This window comes from Artemia franciscana, chromosome 8 (genome assembly GCF_032884065.1).
Source record: "Artemia franciscana chromosome 8, ASM3288406v1, whole genome shotgun sequence".
NCBI lineage: Eukaryota > Metazoa > Arthropoda > Branchiopoda > Anostraca > Artemiidae > Artemia > Artemia franciscana.
Window position 1 is genome coordinate 39,428,130 of NC_088870.1, and position 19,742 is coordinate 39,447,871.

Below are 19,742 nucleotides of genomic sequence, written 5' to 3' on the forward strand. Positions count from 1 at the left end.
GTTGAAAATCATTAATACTTGTCTGAAGTTGTCATATTTTCCCAAGGAGTGGAAATTTGCAAATATTCTTGTCATTAGGAAAAAAAAAAAGAAAAAAAAAAAGGTTCTGTTTTTTTCTATAGACCTATTAGCGTGTTGTCTAATGTTGGAAAAAATTTTGAACAAACTTAGTTCCTTATGTTACACTAACAATTGTATCTTTGGTTCACAATTTGGCCTTGTAAAGAATAAATCAACAATAGACGCATTAGATAATACCATTAAACCAAGATTAGAATATTGGAAGCTACAGTGATGACAGTGGTCAAATATGGGTCTGAAGCATGGGCGCTCCGAAAAGCAGATGAAAATTTACTAGATGTTTTCCAGAGAAATTGCCTACGGATTGTTCTGGGTACCCGGCTGACTGACCGTATTTCAAACAGTAGGTTGTACGAAAAATATGGTTCAATCCCGCTTTCTAGGGCTATAATGAAAGAAAGGTTGAGATGGCTAGGCCACGTTCTACGAATGAAGGATGACAGATTACCGAAGATTGTCCTTTTTGGCCAACCTTCTGGGGCTACACGGAAAGCAGGTCGTCCTTGTCTGGGTTGGGAGGATGTCATAAATAAAGATTTAAAGGAAATGGGAACTTCCTGGGAGCGTGTAAATAGGGAGGCTTTAAATAGATTAGGTTGGAGGAGGAGCGTGCGTAGCTCTGTTGGCCTCAGGCGACTTGGTGCTGCAGCGAGGTATTAGTATTAGTAGTAGTAATCCCAAGTGCGAAAAACCGAACGATGAACTCAGCCTAAAATCACGAGCAGAAATGGGTGGAAACACAAGCAAAAACCATCCTTTTTGGCCCCAGGCAAGAGTTCTGCGAAGCTTTCCAAAATGCAAAGTCATATTCATCAATTCGGCCTAAGGTGTCTACCCCTTGTGTAAAAACCGCAGAGGTTATAGACCCTTACCGCTTTCTAGGAATAAGCTGAGATCAGGGTGCTAGGAACAAAATAAAAGAAAGAAAAGAAAAAAAAACACGACATAACCAAAGTGTTGCTTTCGCAGCACAAAAAAAAACAAGCATAACAAGAACAATTTTTGCTTTTTTTCATTTTCAGCGATTGATAATCCTTTGGTCCTTTCTAAATGATGACGTTAGACACTTGGCCTACGGCAAAAAGTCAACTTTTGAACTAAGACAGATATCGTGAGACATATTATAATCATCTTTGTTATATTATAATCGTTAGCTCATAATCATCTTCGGCAAGGGGGGGGGGGGGTTCTATCAACATTTGCTTGTTGGTGTACCTATTATTTGTTTCCGGTGTATTTGATGGTAAGACCAATTTGCTTCCAGTGGTAAGACTTGTAAGACTTGGTAGGAGACTTGTAAGTAATAATCAGCTGTTAGTCTACAATCATCTTCAGCGATAAGGGGTTTGCAACTTTTGATAGTTGCAATGACGTTTTTGCAACTTTTGCGAATTGGTGTACCTAATATTTATTTGAAGATCCTTACGGATTAACAATTTCAGCGTTTAATCGAAGCGAGGAAATAAAACCGAAGTGTTGGTCTCGCAACCTTTACTCGGCGAAGCCGAACAAAGGTTGCCACATCATCTCACGTTGCCCATGCAACGTAGATCTAGTTTATATTAAAGGTGCGTTTGATAATACTTGACATACGGGTATTATAAAAAATCTGATTGATCAAAAATGTCCTGTTGGTGTTCTAAAACTAATTCATGGTTACTTAAGTGATAAATTTGTCTGTTTTGAAAATATCACTTCTCTCAAGTTAGAAAATTCATCCCCCAAGGTGGCATATTGTCTCCTTTCCTTTGGTCTATAAATATAAATGATTTACTCGAGTTTAATATTGATATTAACTGCAAAGTTCAAGCTTACGCAGACGATGTTTGCGTTGTTATAACGGGCTGGAAAGTTTCAAGTATGGAAAGACTGGCAACACATATTTTCAAAAGATTAACTGAATGGGCTTCAAATAATAAACTAACCTTTGATATGAATAAAACCGAAGCTATATTATTTAGCTCCAAACATAAATCCCCTTCTGTTAAGCTATGCTTCGGTGGTAATATGATTAAATTCAGGATAATGACACATAATGTCAATACTTGGGGGTAATTTTAGATAGAAAATTACTGTCGTCTCCTCATATTACTTACAGAGTGAATTCAGCTAAACAATATTTCAGCCCCCTTCTTAGTATTGCCTGATCCATTTGGGGTCTAAAAATTGTCTGCCCTAAGATTGCTGTATAAAAGCGTTATTGAAAGTACTATTCTGTATGGTGCTCCTATATGGATCATTACAATCAGGAAGACGCAGATAAGGAAAGCCCTACTTTCAGCTGAAAAGCCTTCCTTGATTTTGATTTCCAACTCTTTTAGAGCTGCTCCAAGTGAGGTCATAGCCTCAATTTCTGGTGTACTCCCAGTTGATTATCGGACTATTGAAATATCCTTGTTATGTTATTTTAATAAAATCGTCATAATGTCAGGCCAAATTCTCCCCCCAAAAGTATTTCCATTATTTCGTCATTCTTCTGATCGCAGTACTTTTATTGATGAAGTCGCTGCTCAATTTTCGGGCACAGATATTATAATACAAAAGAATACACCACTCCCTCTCTTACTGTCCCCCGTACCGTTTTGACCAATGCAATATTATCATAATTGGTATATTAGGTTTGTGAACTCCGTCAGTATCTGGACAATGAACTTTTTTTTGTAATAAGGATGATCTTTAGTTTCTTAAAAGTTTCAGCGCGTCTCCTTACTTAACCCAATTTATAACTGGTCACAGCAACCTTAATTATTTCCTACACAGAATTGGGAAAAGTGACACTCCACTCTGCTCGTGTGGTTGTGTTGAAAATTCTTATCAAGTCGTCTTTTGAATGTGCTAACTATTCTATTTTTTTTTCGCTCGAATTTTTAATAAATTGTTTAAATGAGATGAAAATCTTCTTTCCTTCCGATTTGTACTTGCTTAGTGTTTGTAATCTTGTTTGGTCTCTAGTGAGCCAATTTCTTACAGATTCGGTCCGATTGGGTCAATGTGTCATAGTTGATTTCTAAATCGCTTATTATTTTGATCGTAGTCCTTTTTTTCCTTTTTGTTTTTGTTTTCTTTATTTATCTCTTTTTAGCGTCATTTTACAGTTCTTGTAGTTGTAGATGTGAAATGCCAGGTTTCCGGTTCAGTCACTAATAGATTATCTATCTATCTGTTATCCAATAACATTTCGAGGCTATTTTTTTAATTTATCTTTATTTTTTCGCTTAATTTAAATTTCAAGTGGTTAGTATTGATCATTCTTACCATCATCTCTGTGAAAATTTCGATGATTTTTTTTTCAGGCTCTAGAAAGTTGACTTCAGGTTGATATTGATGACGTAGTTTGGGATTGTTTTCCCTCCGAAACTGCTTTTTTTCGCTAAAACCAAACTTTTTTTCCTATTCCAGGGAGAGTGCATCATTCTGTGACAGTGAGAATCAATGGTTATCGATTGACTCAATCCGAGAGTTTTCAGTTTTATACCAACGGCAACATGGAACTTTTTCTACTCCCTTGTCTGCTGAAGAAAACAAAGGCAACGATTTAGCAGTCGATCCAGATACTCGGAGAAAACTCACTCAAAGATATCGGGTGCAGCAAGGCGGTTTATTTGCTACAGTTGCCAAACCTCCAGAGCCTTGGACAGCAAATGCTTCATCAGTTTCGAAACACGATCAGTCGCAATTTCTTTTTCATTTGATTAAGTTTCGTCACGAAGGGGCTCAAGTTCGAGAAGATGAATTGGAAATATATAATGTTTTCCTCAAAGTACAGTCAATGGTTAAAGGGGAGCAAAAAGTGTTTGAAGAGACTGCAAGAAAGACGGCAGAAAAATTTTCAGTTATGTATGATACATTACTTAAAGATGTCCATCGGTTTGTGGCAGTCGCATGGCAAACTCGACTCGATAGAGTCAAATCTTATCCTCCGTTCTACGTTAAGAAAGAAGTATTTCCTTCTTTAGGTCGTGGTAAGTATTTCTGGGATGAGAAGGCAGCCAAAGTTAATGTTTAATGTAGGGCAATCTTCAGATGTATACATGTCTACCTTATATGCAACGATTATCATTTTTTCGCAACAATTTTGTGAATACCCTTTTTAAGATGGGTCATATAAAAAAACCCAAAAGTCATAACTTGCATTTTAGGCCAATCACTAAAAGCACTAACATACTAGTGTTGCATCTTCATTCCCAAAATTTTATAAGTATTTTTGTATTTTATTCCTATGCACAGCCACCAGAACAGTAGTAAACTTAAGACTTTTTTTCGCCCAGACAGATTATATTTTTGAGTGACAGTTATATATTAAGTTTTCCCTAGCATCAATATTGGAAACACTAAAACTTGTTTTAGATACAGGATTCCTGTAAGCTGTAAGACTGTAATCCTTCTTAGAAATTTTTATCAGGAAATTTGTAAAATTTTTATCAAGAAATCAAATAAGGCTATCGGGGAAAAACTCTGGAAGTTTTTGTGATGCCTTGCACACTAACAAAATATCTAACAGGACCTCAATAAATTTTTTTGTTGGAAATACTGTTGCCCTGAAAAGCCTTATATGGATCTTTTTCGTCTGAACCTGGCACAATGTAAATTTACTGACGATCTTTGTACAGGAAATTAGTTGGTTTTTAGCTAATAGGATCCTTCTGCAGAACTACACCACTGCTGACGGTTTTAGCTATTTTAATATGCATCCTAAAAGTTGTAATAGATGGTCTCAAAACTGTTTGATCATGTAGGATAATGTCATCGCAAGAGATCGAACAGCGTTTTTGCCATCAAACGTTGCCCTAAACTAAAACATCTAATCTTAGATGTTTTATTAAGACGAAGCTATACTACTAAATTATAGACTGAGATATGTAAAGTCATAGACGTACTAAGATGAAGCCGTGTCGATGAAACTTGTTATTAAATAGAAGCATTGGAAGGGGGAAAGAAAGAAATCAAAGATACCTGCACTGTTTCAAATCGAGCTAAACTGATAAAAATGGGATCAAATTCAAGATCTTTTGAACTGTGATTACCATTTAATTTCTTAGGAAATATTAGAAGAGTTAAATTCAAATAAATGAACTCCACATTCGATTATGACAAACGTGCAAGTACTACTATTGCTACTACTGACAATTCACTGCAACACCAAGCCGTCTGGGGCCAACACAGCTGCGCAAACTCCTCCTCCATCCCAATCTATTCGAAGTGTCCCTCTTTACACCCTCCCAGAAAGTTCCTATTCACCTTATTTCTCTCCTTACGACATCCTCCCACCCCAACTGGGGATTTTTCTCTTTTTTTTCTCTTGGTACTCCATGTTTTTTTCAATTTTTTTATGCTTTAAATACTATTTTTGCTTTTAAAATGCAATTTTTTCTTCTAGTTCTTCCATTGAAAAGAATTCTGGACGAAATATCGATAGGACTAGGCTGTTCGGTATTTTATGATATTTTATACTGTGGTTTGTCAATAATGAAGTTACTTAATGGTTGTTTTCTGTTTTCAAAAGAAGAGAAATTCCAATTCTGCATTATGGGTATAACAGTACCTTCTGTTGAATGTATAAATTTAAAAACAAAAAATCTGTGCTCGTTTTTTAATCTATTTTAATTAAGACTGACTGAATTAACCCAGCATCGATTAGAACCATTTGTAAAAGCCTATGTGACATGGTCCGACGAGTGGGGCTTAAAATGGGCTTTCTTCCTATTTTCCTGTACTATCTTTCTAACTACCTTTTTTTTTATCGTCCAATGAATGCAAAGCTTTTATAATGTGTAAAATATTTATGTAATATTGTCCTCAATCCTTTATTGGTGAATGCTTTATCAACGTCTGTCGCACGGTTGTCAAGAGAAGCACGCGACTTAGTGATAAAGAGGGTATAAAAAGTGGTAAAGTATTTAGTTTTACATTTTCAGCATTTTTTTTTTACTAAGGTGTGTAGGCCTACATTATGTAATTTGTGTGTGTTTTTCTCAGTCAACTTTCCGATTTAAGGCAGTTGTTTGTGTGGTCAGCTGGTGGCACCGTCTTAACTCTCATTTTATTTAAGAGATCATTAATCATACGGCTGACAACCCTGAATCCGATAAAACACCCCCTCCTCAAAAAAGCTAAAAAAAATTACAAATTAGATAAATTTGTTATTTGTTCTCAATTGCTTCTAGTTAGACACCTAAGCGTCTCTTTTTCCGGCGTCTGAGCCGGAAATTTTTACCGTAAATTTGCCAGAATCTTTTACCGTAAATTTGTTACTCGCACGTCTTTATATAGGTTTTTGCCTGGTTGTTTTGGGAGAAGTTAATTTCTACCTGTATGACTGCTACGTATAATTAGAGGACATTCACCTATCGTATTGTCTTCCAACTTATGGAGGATTTTGAAGCCTATATATGAGCTAAGGTTGGAAATTTTCCACCAAATTGGACTTCTGTTCAGTGGAAAGAGGCTTCATTTAAGAGTCGGTCCAATGGAAACCCCTCTAAAAAAGGCTTGAAAATACAAAAATAAATGAAGAAAAATTCGCTTTTTCCATATAACCTTTCCTCTCCCAAGGGCGGTCCTGGGTGAACCTATGATGCCTTGTAATACCAATAGCTAACTAGACCTCCGTTGCCTGTGCAACGGGAAGTGTTGCAGCAACTGTGCCATGTTCCTTAGGGCACAGTTGCGGAGCAACACGTGCAACTGTGCCCTACGGGACACAGTTGCTATTTCCGGGAAATCTGAAAGAGATACGGAAATAACGTCTTATAGTTTTCTGCTTAACTTTTGATGGTCTAAACTAGGAAAATATAAAACAAACCAAATTCACCAAAAAATTTAAATTGCCCCGAGGGCATGACAAAACTTCCAAATAGAAAAACCCAAAGAAGGAATTTTATTTCGGAGAAACTATTGTAAGCTCCAGTTGTTAGGAGATCGAGACCTTTCGAGCCGCGTTGGAAAAAAAATTCTAGCTGGTCCAGAACAGAAGTTACCTCTAGAACGTCGAAACTTCGGAAATTATTTCTTAGGGAACGAAGCAACTTGGTATATAGAACACTTCACTTCTTCTTGCATACTTTTCATAGCACTACTCGATAAAAATATAAGAAACATCAAAATCGAAAATTTGAGAAAATTCCAAAAAAATCGGAACGAGATGGACTTTTCCGGAATTATTTCCGGGAAATTTGTAAGAGCTACGGAATTTTGTGCTCCGGTTCTCGAAGAGACAAATAAAAGTTCTACATGAGTTCAGCATAACTGTATACAAGCATAACAAGTTTATTTCCGAAGCTAGGGTCGTCTTAACTTGACGCCAAACATCGAACGCACAGTTTCTAAGAAAAAAACCGTTTTATTTTTTTTTATGGAAAACTGTTAGAAATTTTAGGAACTTCTCTGGAACTTTTTTACTCTGTTTCACGTTTCCCTTCCCTCTGAAAAATCTCAAATTTTTAACTCTTACCACTTCGGAGCTACAGGTCGCTGATCACGGTGAAAAAAAAAAAAAAAAAAAAAACTACGAAAGCAGTAGTGTTGCTCCGCAACACAATTACATAGACATATTTGAGCCTTGATTTTTTTTCTGAAATGACACTCATAGTTTCCTATTTAACATTTGGCCTTTTACAGTCTTCGGATTTTCTGCACAGTCTTTTAATGCTTCTTCAAATTGTCATAATTTCGCTAGTTCTCTTTTGTTAATTGAAGAACTGATAATACAAAATTTTACTGATTTGGCGTGTACCTGTAAGTCATTGTCAGCCATATTGTATGTTTAAAGATAAGCAAATAGAAGCTTGTTTAACTATTTTTGATGCTAATATGCATCCAATAGTATAAAACCGAACGTAATAAATGTCTCGAGTAGTCGTGTAATTTCTTTAAGATCTTAGGGGGGGGGGGGCAAAGTTGGACCCGATTTTCTCAAGTCAAGTTTAAATGATAGTAAAAAAGGAAAAACAAACTATTTACTACCATAAAGATAAAGGTGTACTAAAGAAAAATAATCTGTTCCCATGGATGCTTGAATTATAAAGATCTATCTTAGTTCTGACACGATTTTTGAAGACGTTAAATTTCAGCTGGGGGGGCTGTTGCTCCCCTATGCCCATAGAACATTACGGTCCTGGTTTCGGGTTTGTTTAAGTAGCAAGAACTGTAATAAATGGAATTTTGAAGAGTTGACTACCTATATTGCCCCTTACTTGGTAAAGGTAGCAGGTAGAGTTAAATTTTTCCCAGGATTATGCTAACTTTGAAATATCTTATAGCAGGCCAAAATTCGTCTGGGTAGGGGCAAGCTTTGATGAAAATGCGTTTTTTTTCCACCAGTATGTTCGCGAACATTACATGATTTTACACGTTTAGCATATTTGTGGTCTTTCATGTGGAGAGGACGAAGGGGGTCGCCTTCATAGACTAGGTGGATTTTGTTGAAGTGATTCCTTAGAAAAAAATCGAAGAAGCTGTGATGAATTTGAAAAAGTATTAAAACAATCAGAAGACCATTGACTTGTCTCTTAATCCGCCGATTCTCACTAGATTGCTCGTGGTACTCAAAACATAAAGGAAAATGACTTAATTTCTATTATTCTATTTATACAGTCAAAAAAGGAGAAATCACATCAAAGTGTCAGCGTGCATTATTGTCCTTTGGTAATCTTCTCAAACCAGTATTTCTCTCAATGGGTGGTGACGTGGAAGATGTTAAAGTAAGCCAGTCTTACGATGAAGTCGTTTTATATGAAAAGGTTTATAAAAAAAACCTCCAGCCTCACCTGTCGGTGTGCAAAACATCTGTAAGTTGTTTATAATTTTTATTTATTTTATAAGATGAGTTTAAATACTCAGAATAACTGAAAATCAGTTAACAAATAACTTCTTGAAGCGGTAATTCAAAAAGTTTTGAAGTACTGTAGAGATTTTGAAGTGAATGTGGGGACAGTAACATGAGAGAGCGAGAGAGAGAGAGAGAGAGAGAGAGAGAGAGAGAGAGAGAGAGAGAGAGAGAGAGAGAGAGAGAGAGAGAGAGAGAGAGAGAGAGAGAGAGAGAGAGAGAATATTTTCAGAAAAATCTTATTGATAAGTTAGGGCATATTCTGTCGTCGTATTTTTTTTTTTCGGTTTTTCGCCGCATTTTTCTTTTCCTTTCATCTCAGAACTTGTTCGTTACGAGTTAGATGGCTCAACTTGTTTGTTACGAGTTAGAGGGTTCGAGTTAAAATATATCCAAGAGCGTTTTCGTTTTATGAGATTGAACAGAAAGGTTGATTTTGAAGGTGACTCCTGTTGTGCTCTATTCTACACCAAGGGACGCGAAAGTCTCCTTTATAAACTGTTCTTCTATTCTTTTTGATAGGGGATTCCTCCCTAGCTCCCTCTTGTGTGCAGATACTACTGTGAGAAAAAATTATTTTCAGTCGACAAGCATACGGTAAGCTCTATCTAAAACATCTACTTTCAAATTTGTAAAACCAAAAAATCGACAATGAACAAAGAACGTTCCAGTGTTCGACTGCGCGTAATAAGAAATTGGATATTTCTATTTTTTTGACAAATCATGGTACGAAATGCCACGATTTTACCACAGTTTTTCTGATTTTACTGTAATTTATGACTTTTTTATTTTATTTTAATGCATTTTTGTAGTTTTTTGTCAAAATTGTGACCTCCGGTAAAAAATGTTAAAATGACAAGCCTGTGACTAAAATCTAATATACACCAATCAATCAAACAGTTCGTGGTAACGAACTGTAAGTATGTAGTATCTCGGCTTAATAGCAACCAAAACTAAAAAACACAGAATTTTGATAACAAAAGATATATAAAAAGAATTGGCTTTTTATGCTGATTCCAACGATGCCCAACATATAAGATTTATTAAATTTAATGTTACGTTTTAAAAGCTACGGGCCTAAGAAAATTTGCCTGATTTCCGAAAAAGGGGGAATATCCCTTAAGGTTCAAGGAATCTTATTGAAAATTGCTCCATCAGATTCAGCGTATCAGACTAATGTATAGGCTTAAGCCTTCCATCTGCAAGAATGTAGATTTTTTTCCAGAAGGAAGATCACGGATGCGTGATTATTTATTTATTTATTTTTCGTTGTAGTTGCTGTTCTTCCGAGGGGGAATCATATCAAATCAATAGTCCTATAATATCGAGAGGGGGCTCATTTGAATGGACATTAAAAAGGTCTTGGGCCACCCCTTTAGGCTACCAAAACAATTTTAGGGCAACTAGCCCCTCTCTAAAAGAAAGGAAATAAAAAAAATAAAAAGGAAGGAAAAAAAAAAAGACAAACAAGCAAATCTGTGAAAATGGTAGCAAAATAAACGACGCACAACGAAGAAAATTACGACTCTGCAAATAGACTGACTTGACTCTGGCAAAGCATTGAAGTAAAAAAAAGTCATTTTTGGACAATTTATCTGATAACTTCTCAAACGACAAAAATAATCTTAGTAAGCTCATATTTGACAATAATTTTCCTATTATAGTAAGGTCCAGATAGTTAAAGCAAAGGTTTATAATAGTGAGAAAAAAGTACGAAGGATGAGCAGAAAATCTTATGCTTATAGTAGAGGTCAAGCTCCCGAATTAAACAGAACAGCATGGTGAAACAACGTATCTAAAATATAATGATTTTAATGTTTCCACTCTTTCTTAAAATACACGTTGTCTAAATTTCCACATTTTTGATTACCACAGCCAACATTTCTAGGTTTACCTTTAGTTCTGACTGGTGTGTTTTTTTTTTGGCTTCCAGGGCCTCGCGCCCAGTGAATATGGCAGAAACGAATGGCTGTTAATGCCAATTTCCTTTATTTTATCTGTTAAAATTCAAACGGAAAATCTAAAAGTATGAAATTTGGTAGAAAATTATTTTTGAATTAATTGTCTCTTGAACTTAATTCCGTTGCTATTACGCCTAAAGCTCGTATCTGAAATTTGAACACACCTGATACGTAAACATAGTTGTGAATGTATGTTCGGTGACACTTTCATCATGAAATCCGCCTTACCTTCCTTTGGGAGTTAATCTTTCCTCTAACAGCAACCCAGCAAGCTCTTTTTGACAATTACCTCAGGTGTGTGATAAACCAGATACGACCTTTTTCTCCTAATTACGCCTTGATTAGGTCTTTATACTCATAAGATAATGAATTAGATCTAAGTTCTTTTTTAAAGGTCAGTCAAGATATGAACGCCCAAAATCTTGCCATTACGTTTGAACCTGATATAGTCATTTCAATAAGCGCGCTAAAAGTAATTGGTGACAATTCCGAACATAGTCAACATTCACAGTGGTATTTGCCAATTCGTGTCTTGAAGCACAAGTTTATCAAGGATGGTATGACTGTTGAATTTAATGTTGTCTATGTTGATAAACCTCTTCCAAAGTTGACAATGTCTGCCATCCAAAAGAACAAATGGTTTTATAAATACAGCGCTAAACGGAAGATTTTCCCATTACCACGAAAGCCGCAACCATTTGGGTAATTTTTTTTTTTTAAATTGAATTAGAATAAACACCTCGACAGTATAGAATCACAGCAGATAATCGACTTTTTTTAAGTTCTGGAGTTAAGTGCATTATATCGCTTTCGAATCTCTTGTTGCAATACTCGCAATCCTAAAAGTTTCTTGACTTCTCTTTTTCTATTTGTCCTAATTTAAAATTCCGAGTGAATTACCATTTCTATATAAGCTAAAAGTAAATTATCTAGTCTCATGACGCTTTGGGGTAAATGTACCGTATTGCTTTCATACCTTTTATATCGATTTTCGGCTGATGAAAAAATTCCTGACGTCTGTTTTTTTTTATATTTATACATACTTGACTATTTGGAGTCATATGCTTCGTATTGCTATTAATTTTTATTTTTTTATTTTTTTATTTTCCTCTCCTTTACGTATTGTTTTTATTTGTATGTGTATTGGGGTTGTAAGCCCAAGCAAGCTTTGCTTCTGGCCATTTGCTTGTTTTGTTTTGTTTATTCATATTAATGAACCCATCTTTCTCTCTCAAACCCTTTATGATGGCCCATAGAGCTAGAAAAACTTTTAGAGATATTTTTTAATTTCACTCTAATTTAAAACTCAATATCTTAGGCTAGAAAGCCTAAGTTTTCATATTAGGCTAGAAAGTTCAAACTGATTTTAATTGAAGCTTCCTTGAAAACTTTACTGAAAACTCTGGTTGGGGTAAATTAATGTTACTTCTTCCCGGTATTAGTAAAATCTCATTGTGAATGGGCATTTCGTCAGTGGGGTATCAAAAGGCTGTATCTCCGTATAAATTTTCCGAAGAGTAAAAAACCTCACAACTTTTCCATTTCCTCTCTGATAACCATAAAACAAGAACAAGTTGATATGTAAAACCAATGTATTTCAATCCGTTTTTATTTTACGATTATTGGGGGGAAAATAAAAAAGTTGTGATTTTTTTCTGTTCTGAAAATTTACCATTATGAAGAAACTACCTTTTGATATCCGACTGACGATTTACAGTTGCAGGAACTAATACATAAGATTGTTAATTTTTGTGTAAGATTTTGGTTAATTATCTGGAACGTGTTTGACCTACCGATTTTTCTTTTGATATTTTTTTTTTCACCGGAAGCGTTGGATGATTTTCATCCAACCATGCATTGCTCTCCCGGCCGTAGGCAGAAAATCAGGAGATCGGTACCTGGGCTACGCAGACCATTGGTCAGCATGCGAAAAGTTCTAAAAGTGACGAACAGTGGCTCAGGTAAATATTCCTTCAGGCCAATCTATAATGAGATGTTAATACCGGTATTAATGCTAATACACGAGATTTAGCTATTGCTATATTGAGCCAATCAGTTCTTTCTAGTTTGCTAAAAATTTTACAGAAATTTCTGATTGGCTTAAATTAGCGTTAGCTGTTTCCCGGTACTAGAAGAATCTCATTGTGATTCGTACCTTTATAGCTGCAAAAACTTTACAGCTGGAGAAAATAATACACAAGATGGCTAATTTTTGACAAGATTCTCGTTAATATTCCGCAACGAGTCCGTTTTCACGTAATATGAATGAATGAATGAATGAACTTTATTTCCCGTAAAAGTATAAAAAACACAAAGTACGGAGTATTATAAATAAACAAAAACGATAAACAGCGAAGAAAAAAAAATTCAAACTAACAAAAGACAACATGAACTAATTAACCAGTATCAATATGGAAAAAAAGCTGCAGAGGGTCGTAAACGTGAATGAAGTTGATAGTCTTTTTAAATGAATCATCACTGGAATACCGAATCCGAGAAGGTACATCTATTAAACCAAATCGAGCAATTATTTTTTTTTATTTCGGTGCCATCTAGGAAGCCGGAGGAGGAATTTGCAATATATGAAATAAGCCGCACGTAGAATATGGCGATCTTTCTTACGAGACAGATGTGCCATCCCTGATAAAAACAAAGGAACAGGGGCGCAATAAGCGTTATAAATCATGCACAAACCGTTGCGGTTGTAATGGCTTTTGTTTGGGGATATTTTTCCGTGAGCGACGCGTAGGTTTTTCACGGCTTGATTCACTAGGGATGAACACGTAGTGGAAAGTGTTGGGCCGAAACACAGACCAAGCCAACTAACTAAAGAAGAACGTGGCAGAACTGCAGTCCAGCAACGAATGGAGCGACCGCACAAGTCGAAATATTTGTCGATATATTTGACATATCGATTTTTCTTTTACTCTATTTAACATCTTCTTCTTTTTTTTGAAAAGCCGACTGACAGACACAATAGTAACTTAGATAAATATTGCTCATGGCCCATTCACCATGAGGTCTTACTAATACAGAAATTTAACTAGCACTAATTTAAGCCAATCAGAGCTTTCATAGAATTTTCTAGTTGCCAGAAAATTTTGTAAGGAAATTTTTATAAGCTCAAATTAGTGTTAGTTGTTTCGTAATATTAGTAGAATCTCACTGTGAATGAGCCTTTACAGTTGGTCAAAGAAATGCATTTTAGGAATCTCTGAGTCCAAGTTGCGGAGTAGGTTAAAACTGTTCTATGTTTCCATATGTTCTAGTTTTAAAAAGTATACCTTGAACCTTGATTCTGATTTGTCACTCAAAAAATTTATGCCTGAAAGTTGAACAATGTTTAATTCGAGAAATTACGAATAGCGGACATAGTTGGCGCTGTAGTCGTGAGTAATTTGATTTTATCAACAGATATGATTTTGATGTGACTCAGGCATAAACGAAAATTTACACAAATTAGTAATGGGGCAGCAAACAACCCAGGCGAATTAAGAATATACTTAAAAGAAAATGAACCAGAAAAAAGTTACATTATGGAGAAATTAACAGATAAGTACACCGAAATAAGAAAGGATGTTACCTGACGCAGGTACCCTTGCGTTGAAGAAAGCAATAGATTTTTTACAACAAGAATACTTCTTACAACTGTATTATCCCATGACAATAATAGATTCAATTCGTAGATTCAAAATAATTTGACTGTCCTACGTAATTGTTCGTCAAAGAAATGCATTTTAGGAATCTCCGTGTCCAAGTTGTGTAGTAGGTTAAAAATAAACCTTAAATAGACATTCGCTTAAAATGGAAGTTCTACACTTCTTTTTGTAAATGAGGTTGACTGAGTCCACATTTTCCAGCAATTACAAATTTCCGTAATGCAGATAAATTGGGCACTGTTACTTAATTTACTCAATGACCAGCAATATGATTACAAACGATCAGTAAAACTGATCATTTATGTTTAAATAGAGGACTGATTTACTATTTGAAACTATAATTTTTTTTATCTACAAAATAAATTAATTAGGGACGAGTAAAACAGAGTGGGAAGCAAGATAAAAAGACTGGGAAGCAGGAGAAAAAGGAGGAAGGCTATCATGCCCCTTGGTGCTTCCAGATTTTAATTTATCGTATTATTCAACTCAAGCCCCGTGCAATTCAACCCTCATTTAATTCAAGTCCTTGTAACTTGACCCCCGTGAAACTCAAACCCCGCTCAATCCAACCCTTCTTAAATCGGCTATATAACTTAGAATTGTATATTGCCCGTTTTATCGGATGGGATAACAGTTAATACGAATTAAGTCTTTATTCTGTGGCTAATTTTATGTTAATTTTTTATTTTATTTTGCTTTAATGTAAAGCTCTTTGTCATCTCCTTTCTTTTTAAAAAACATCAAAATATCTTTCGATTTTATGAATTCAAGGTTAATGTCTAAGCTAAGTTCTAAGCAAAAATGGCCCGCCCTGACAAAAAAATTGTTTTATACAATTTGTGTATAAAACAAGTCAGACGAATGTTAAAAGTCAGATAGAAACGTTGTTTTAACTGACTTTCCCTTCTTCTGGCTGTAGTCCCATTTTTTTTGCTTCATATTGAGAGTTTTTTTTTCTCTCTTTATTTTTGACATTTAAGATTAGAGAAAATTTTGTGTCAAGGGCCAAACTACCTGAATTTCATGGTTACAATAATAGCTGGAATCTAGTACGAGCAAACCACGGTCCATAGTTACCAACAGCTTAAAAACACGTTAGAAAAAAATTCTTTTGAGAAAAAATTTGCCGTTAGCACTGGTTCAGAGAGGATAGCTACTATTTGGGTATATCTTTATAGTAAAATTTTATTGCGGAAGTGAATTTATGGGTTATTTTAAAAGAAGTTGAAAACATTTATATATTTTCTTTTTTTCTTTTATTTCTCCTGGTCTAACAGGACAATGGAGCATCGTAGAGATGTTTAAGATTTTATTTGGAAGCTAGTGCTCATATTTCCGCAGTTTTTATACTGCGGTCATAAAATGTCAGGTGGAATGCAATAATGTGCTGGGACGCAATTACACAGTTGCGATTATTATATTTGAAATGATATATTTATTTTTCAGCTAGCAAATTCATTGAAACTTCGATAAACTTACCGCCAAAACCTTTTCCACAAAAACTTGAATAAGCTTAATTCCACTTTGAACCTGAGCTTGATTTCCCTTTGAGCTTAGAAATTGTTAAAACATTAGGTCTCACCTTAAGTTTAGGGCATTGCAAAATGAGTTAAAAACTGCAAGCGAAGCAGGAAGCTTCAGAATATCATTAACATAAATTAGAAACAACAGAGGGCCTAGATTTGAACCTTAAGGTACCCAAAATTTATTCGACTGATTTGAAGACAATGGTTTAACGTCGTCCCTTCAATACACTGAACTATATCTTTTAAATATGACTTTATTAACACATTAGCATAAACTTGTATGCCACAATTTGACAGTTTTTCATTTAAAATTGTAGGGCTTATAGTATCAAACGCTTTCCGTATATCCACAAATATAGTAGCTGGAATTTAATCATTTTCCAAGGCATCATGTATAAACTGGGTTACTGCCAAGATAGCATGTTCTGTGGAATGGCCTTTCTGAAACTCAAATTGGGACTTACTAAAAAAAAACTATTCCCTTCAAGAAAATTGACAATTCTTACATACAAGCAACGTTCAATAATGTTTCTAAAAGTAGATAGGATAGATATAGGCCTATAGTTAGACGGGTCACTCCCATCTCCCCCTATATGCAGTGCAATGACACGGGTGGACTTCATGCTAGAAGGAAAGACACCATTCTTGAAACAATTAAATAAAAAAAAACAAGTTTTTTCAACTGAAAGTAAGGAGTGACATCAAAACTTAAAACGCACAGAAATTACTTTGTATATGAAAGAGGCTGCTTCCTCATCAACGCCCCGCTCTTTACGCTAAAGTTTGACTCTTTCTCTCAATTCTTCTTTCTAAAACAGTAAAAAACTTTAGCGTAAAGAGCGGGGCGTTGATGAGGAAGCAGCCTCTTTCATATACGAAGTAATTTCTGTGCGTTTTAAGTTTTGATGTCACTCCTTACTTTCAGTTGAAAAAACTTGTTTTTTTATTTAATTTCTGAACGTTTTTGAATCAATGCATGTTTTGATTTTGGCTCTCCGCAGAAGAAAAATCAAAACGAAATTTGCATATTTTTTTTTTGGCTCAATGGCTTTCTCATAATTTTGATCGAATGATTTTGAGAAAAAAAGAGCGGGGGACGAAGCCTAGTTGCCCCCCGATTTTTTTTTTAATTAAAAAGGCAACTAGAACTTTTAATTTTTTACGAATCTTTTTATTGGTAAAAGATTTACGTAACTTATAAATTAGCTTACGTAAAGAACTTTTGTATTCTCATGTTTTTATTACATATATGAGGGGATTCGCCCCATCGTCAGTACCTCGCTCTTTACACTAAAGCTTAAATTTTATCCCAATTCATTAAGAATGACCCCCTGAATCACAAAAGCCGTAGAATAAGTAGTTGAAATTACCGAAAATACTTTAGCGTAAAGAGCGAGGTATTACAAGGAGGTGAGCCCCTCATATGGGTAATAATTTCTGTTTGTTTTAAGTTTTATTGCTGTTCCCTACTTCCAGCTGAAAAAGCTTTTTCACTTTTATTTTTTAATTGTTTTTTTTTTTAAATAATGCTAGTAAATCCTGCTCTCCCTTCATGGAAATTTTCTTCTCCCATTACAAATTCTCGAAGGAAAGTTCCCCCAGCATATCCCCTCTTCTCAACCCCTCCCCCAAACCAAAAAAATCCTCCTGAAAACGCCTGTATACTTCCCAATAACCATTACTATATGTAAGCACGGGTCAAAGTTTGTAACTTGTTGCCCCTCCCACGGGGACTGTGGGGGAGTAAGTCGTCCCAAAAGACATAGTTATAAGGTTTTTCGACTACGCTGAATAAAATGGCTATCTCAGAATTTTGATCCGTTGACTTTGGGAAAATAATTAGCGTGGGAGGGGGCCTAGGTGCCCTCCAATTTTTTTGATCACTTCAAAAGGGCACTAGAACTTTTTATTTCCGTTAGAATGAGCCCTCTTGCAACATTCTAGGACAACTGGGTCGATACGATCACCCCTGGGAAAAAAAAACAAAAAAAACAAAAAAACAAATAAACAAATAAACACGCATCCGTGATCTGCCTTCTGGCAAAAAATGCAAAATTCCACATTTTTGTAGATAGGAGCTCGAAACTTCTACAGTAGGGTTCTCTGATACGCTGAATCTGATGGTGTGATTTTTGTTAAGATTCTATGACTTTTAGGGGGCGTTTCCCCCTATTTTCTAAAATAACGCAAATTTTCTCAGGCTCGTAACTTTTGATGGGTAAGACTAAACTTGATGAAACTTATATATTTAAAACCAGCATTAAAATGCGATTCTTTTGATGTAGCTATTGGTATCAAAATTCCATTTTTTATAGTTTTGGTTACTATTGAGCCGGGTCGCTCCTTACTACAGTTCGTTACCACTAACTGTTTGAAACAAAGATTAATTATATGTGCAAGAAAATTGACTCTACTAGGCATAATCCATTTAAGTAAATTCCTAGAAGATCCGTCAGTTCCTTCTGATCGCCCATTTTTGAGTTGATGAGGTACTATTATCAATTCAGCAGGTGACACTTGGGGAGGAATGTCGATTGGTGAGTAGAGGGGGGTAAAAACTTTTGAAGTCGGCAGGATTTGGTGGTAAATTTCTGGATTCCTCTTCTGACGTCCTTTCAGCATGTTAGCAACGCTAATTTTTTTCTTTAACAGCTGTATTACCATCCGCGGTCATCATCTCATCCGGAAAAGAGTTCATCTTTTTTTTTGCCGATACACTCATTTATTAATGATTAATTACTTTATTAATTTAATTCATTTATTAATTCCTTTATTAATAACCACACCTTCTTAAGAGATCCATGCGCATTATTGAATGCCTTTAAATAATACTGCTCTTTAGAAGACCTCAGAGCTTTGGTTAAGCAATTCTTGTATGCTTTAAAACAAGCTTGATTTGTCTCATCTGGATGAGACAAATATTTTTATACAGCCTGTTCTTTAATTGAATTTACCTTAGTAGTCCTCTTGTAATCCAAGGCTTTTTGGATCTACTGTAACGTCTTAAATGGGGCAAAGACATGGGACAAGCCAGATCGAAACCTTTGATGAATTTTTAAGCAAAATAATGTGAAGCTTGATATGTATCCTCACATTCTAAGAATGGGGAGGGGTCAATTTCAAGCAGCAATTCATTCAATCGCCGAAGTGTCTAGTCTTCTGGTTGTCTTGGTCGGATTTACCAATTGCCGAAGCGTATGAATCTTCATCAGAAGCATAAAGTGGTCTGACCTTTCATTCACAATAACATTACATGAGTCAAATTCAATATTAAGAAAAACATTGTCAAATATCGTTGCTGTCGATTTTACAACTCGAGTTGGAACCCAGCAAACTGGGAGAAGGCCCAGCGAAAGACAGTGTGTAAAAAAATCAACAGCCAAAGCTGAATAAGGTGTGGATGAAAGAGCATGACTAGCATTACTTTTATTAAAATTAAAATCCCCAATCTGCATAGTCTTTCGACTCCGCTCAGTTGCGACAGAAGAAAATGTATCCAACTTACTTATAAAGTGTTGCACCGAAGAACCAGGTGTTCTATAGAATAAGCAAGACAAAACTTTATCATTCTCGAAATCAAGCTCAACAACGAGAAATTCAAATACCATTTCTTCATACATAGAATTTCTTCATACAATAGTTTGCTAATGAAACCATCATCAATGGTGATTATTCATTATTGATGATGGAA

General features: G+C 35.3%; 1 protein-coding gene across 1 annotated transcript in view; it reads left to right on the forward strand.

Annotated features, from left to right (window-relative positions):
• The window catches only part of LOC136030410 (little elongation complex subunit 2-like), a 54,999-nt gene that overhangs the window by 12,447 nt on the left and 22,810 nt on the right, over positions 1-19,742 (forward strand). Inside the window, exons 3-5 of the mRNA XM_065709371.1 lie at positions 3,481-4,043; positions 8,674-8,867; positions 11,261-11,568. Coding sequence (XP_065565443.1) covers positions 3,481-4,043; positions 8,674-8,867; positions 11,261-11,568 — 1,065 coding nt within the window. The remainder of the gene's footprint in view (positions 1-3,480; positions 4,044-8,673; positions 8,868-11,260; positions 11,569-19,742) is intronic.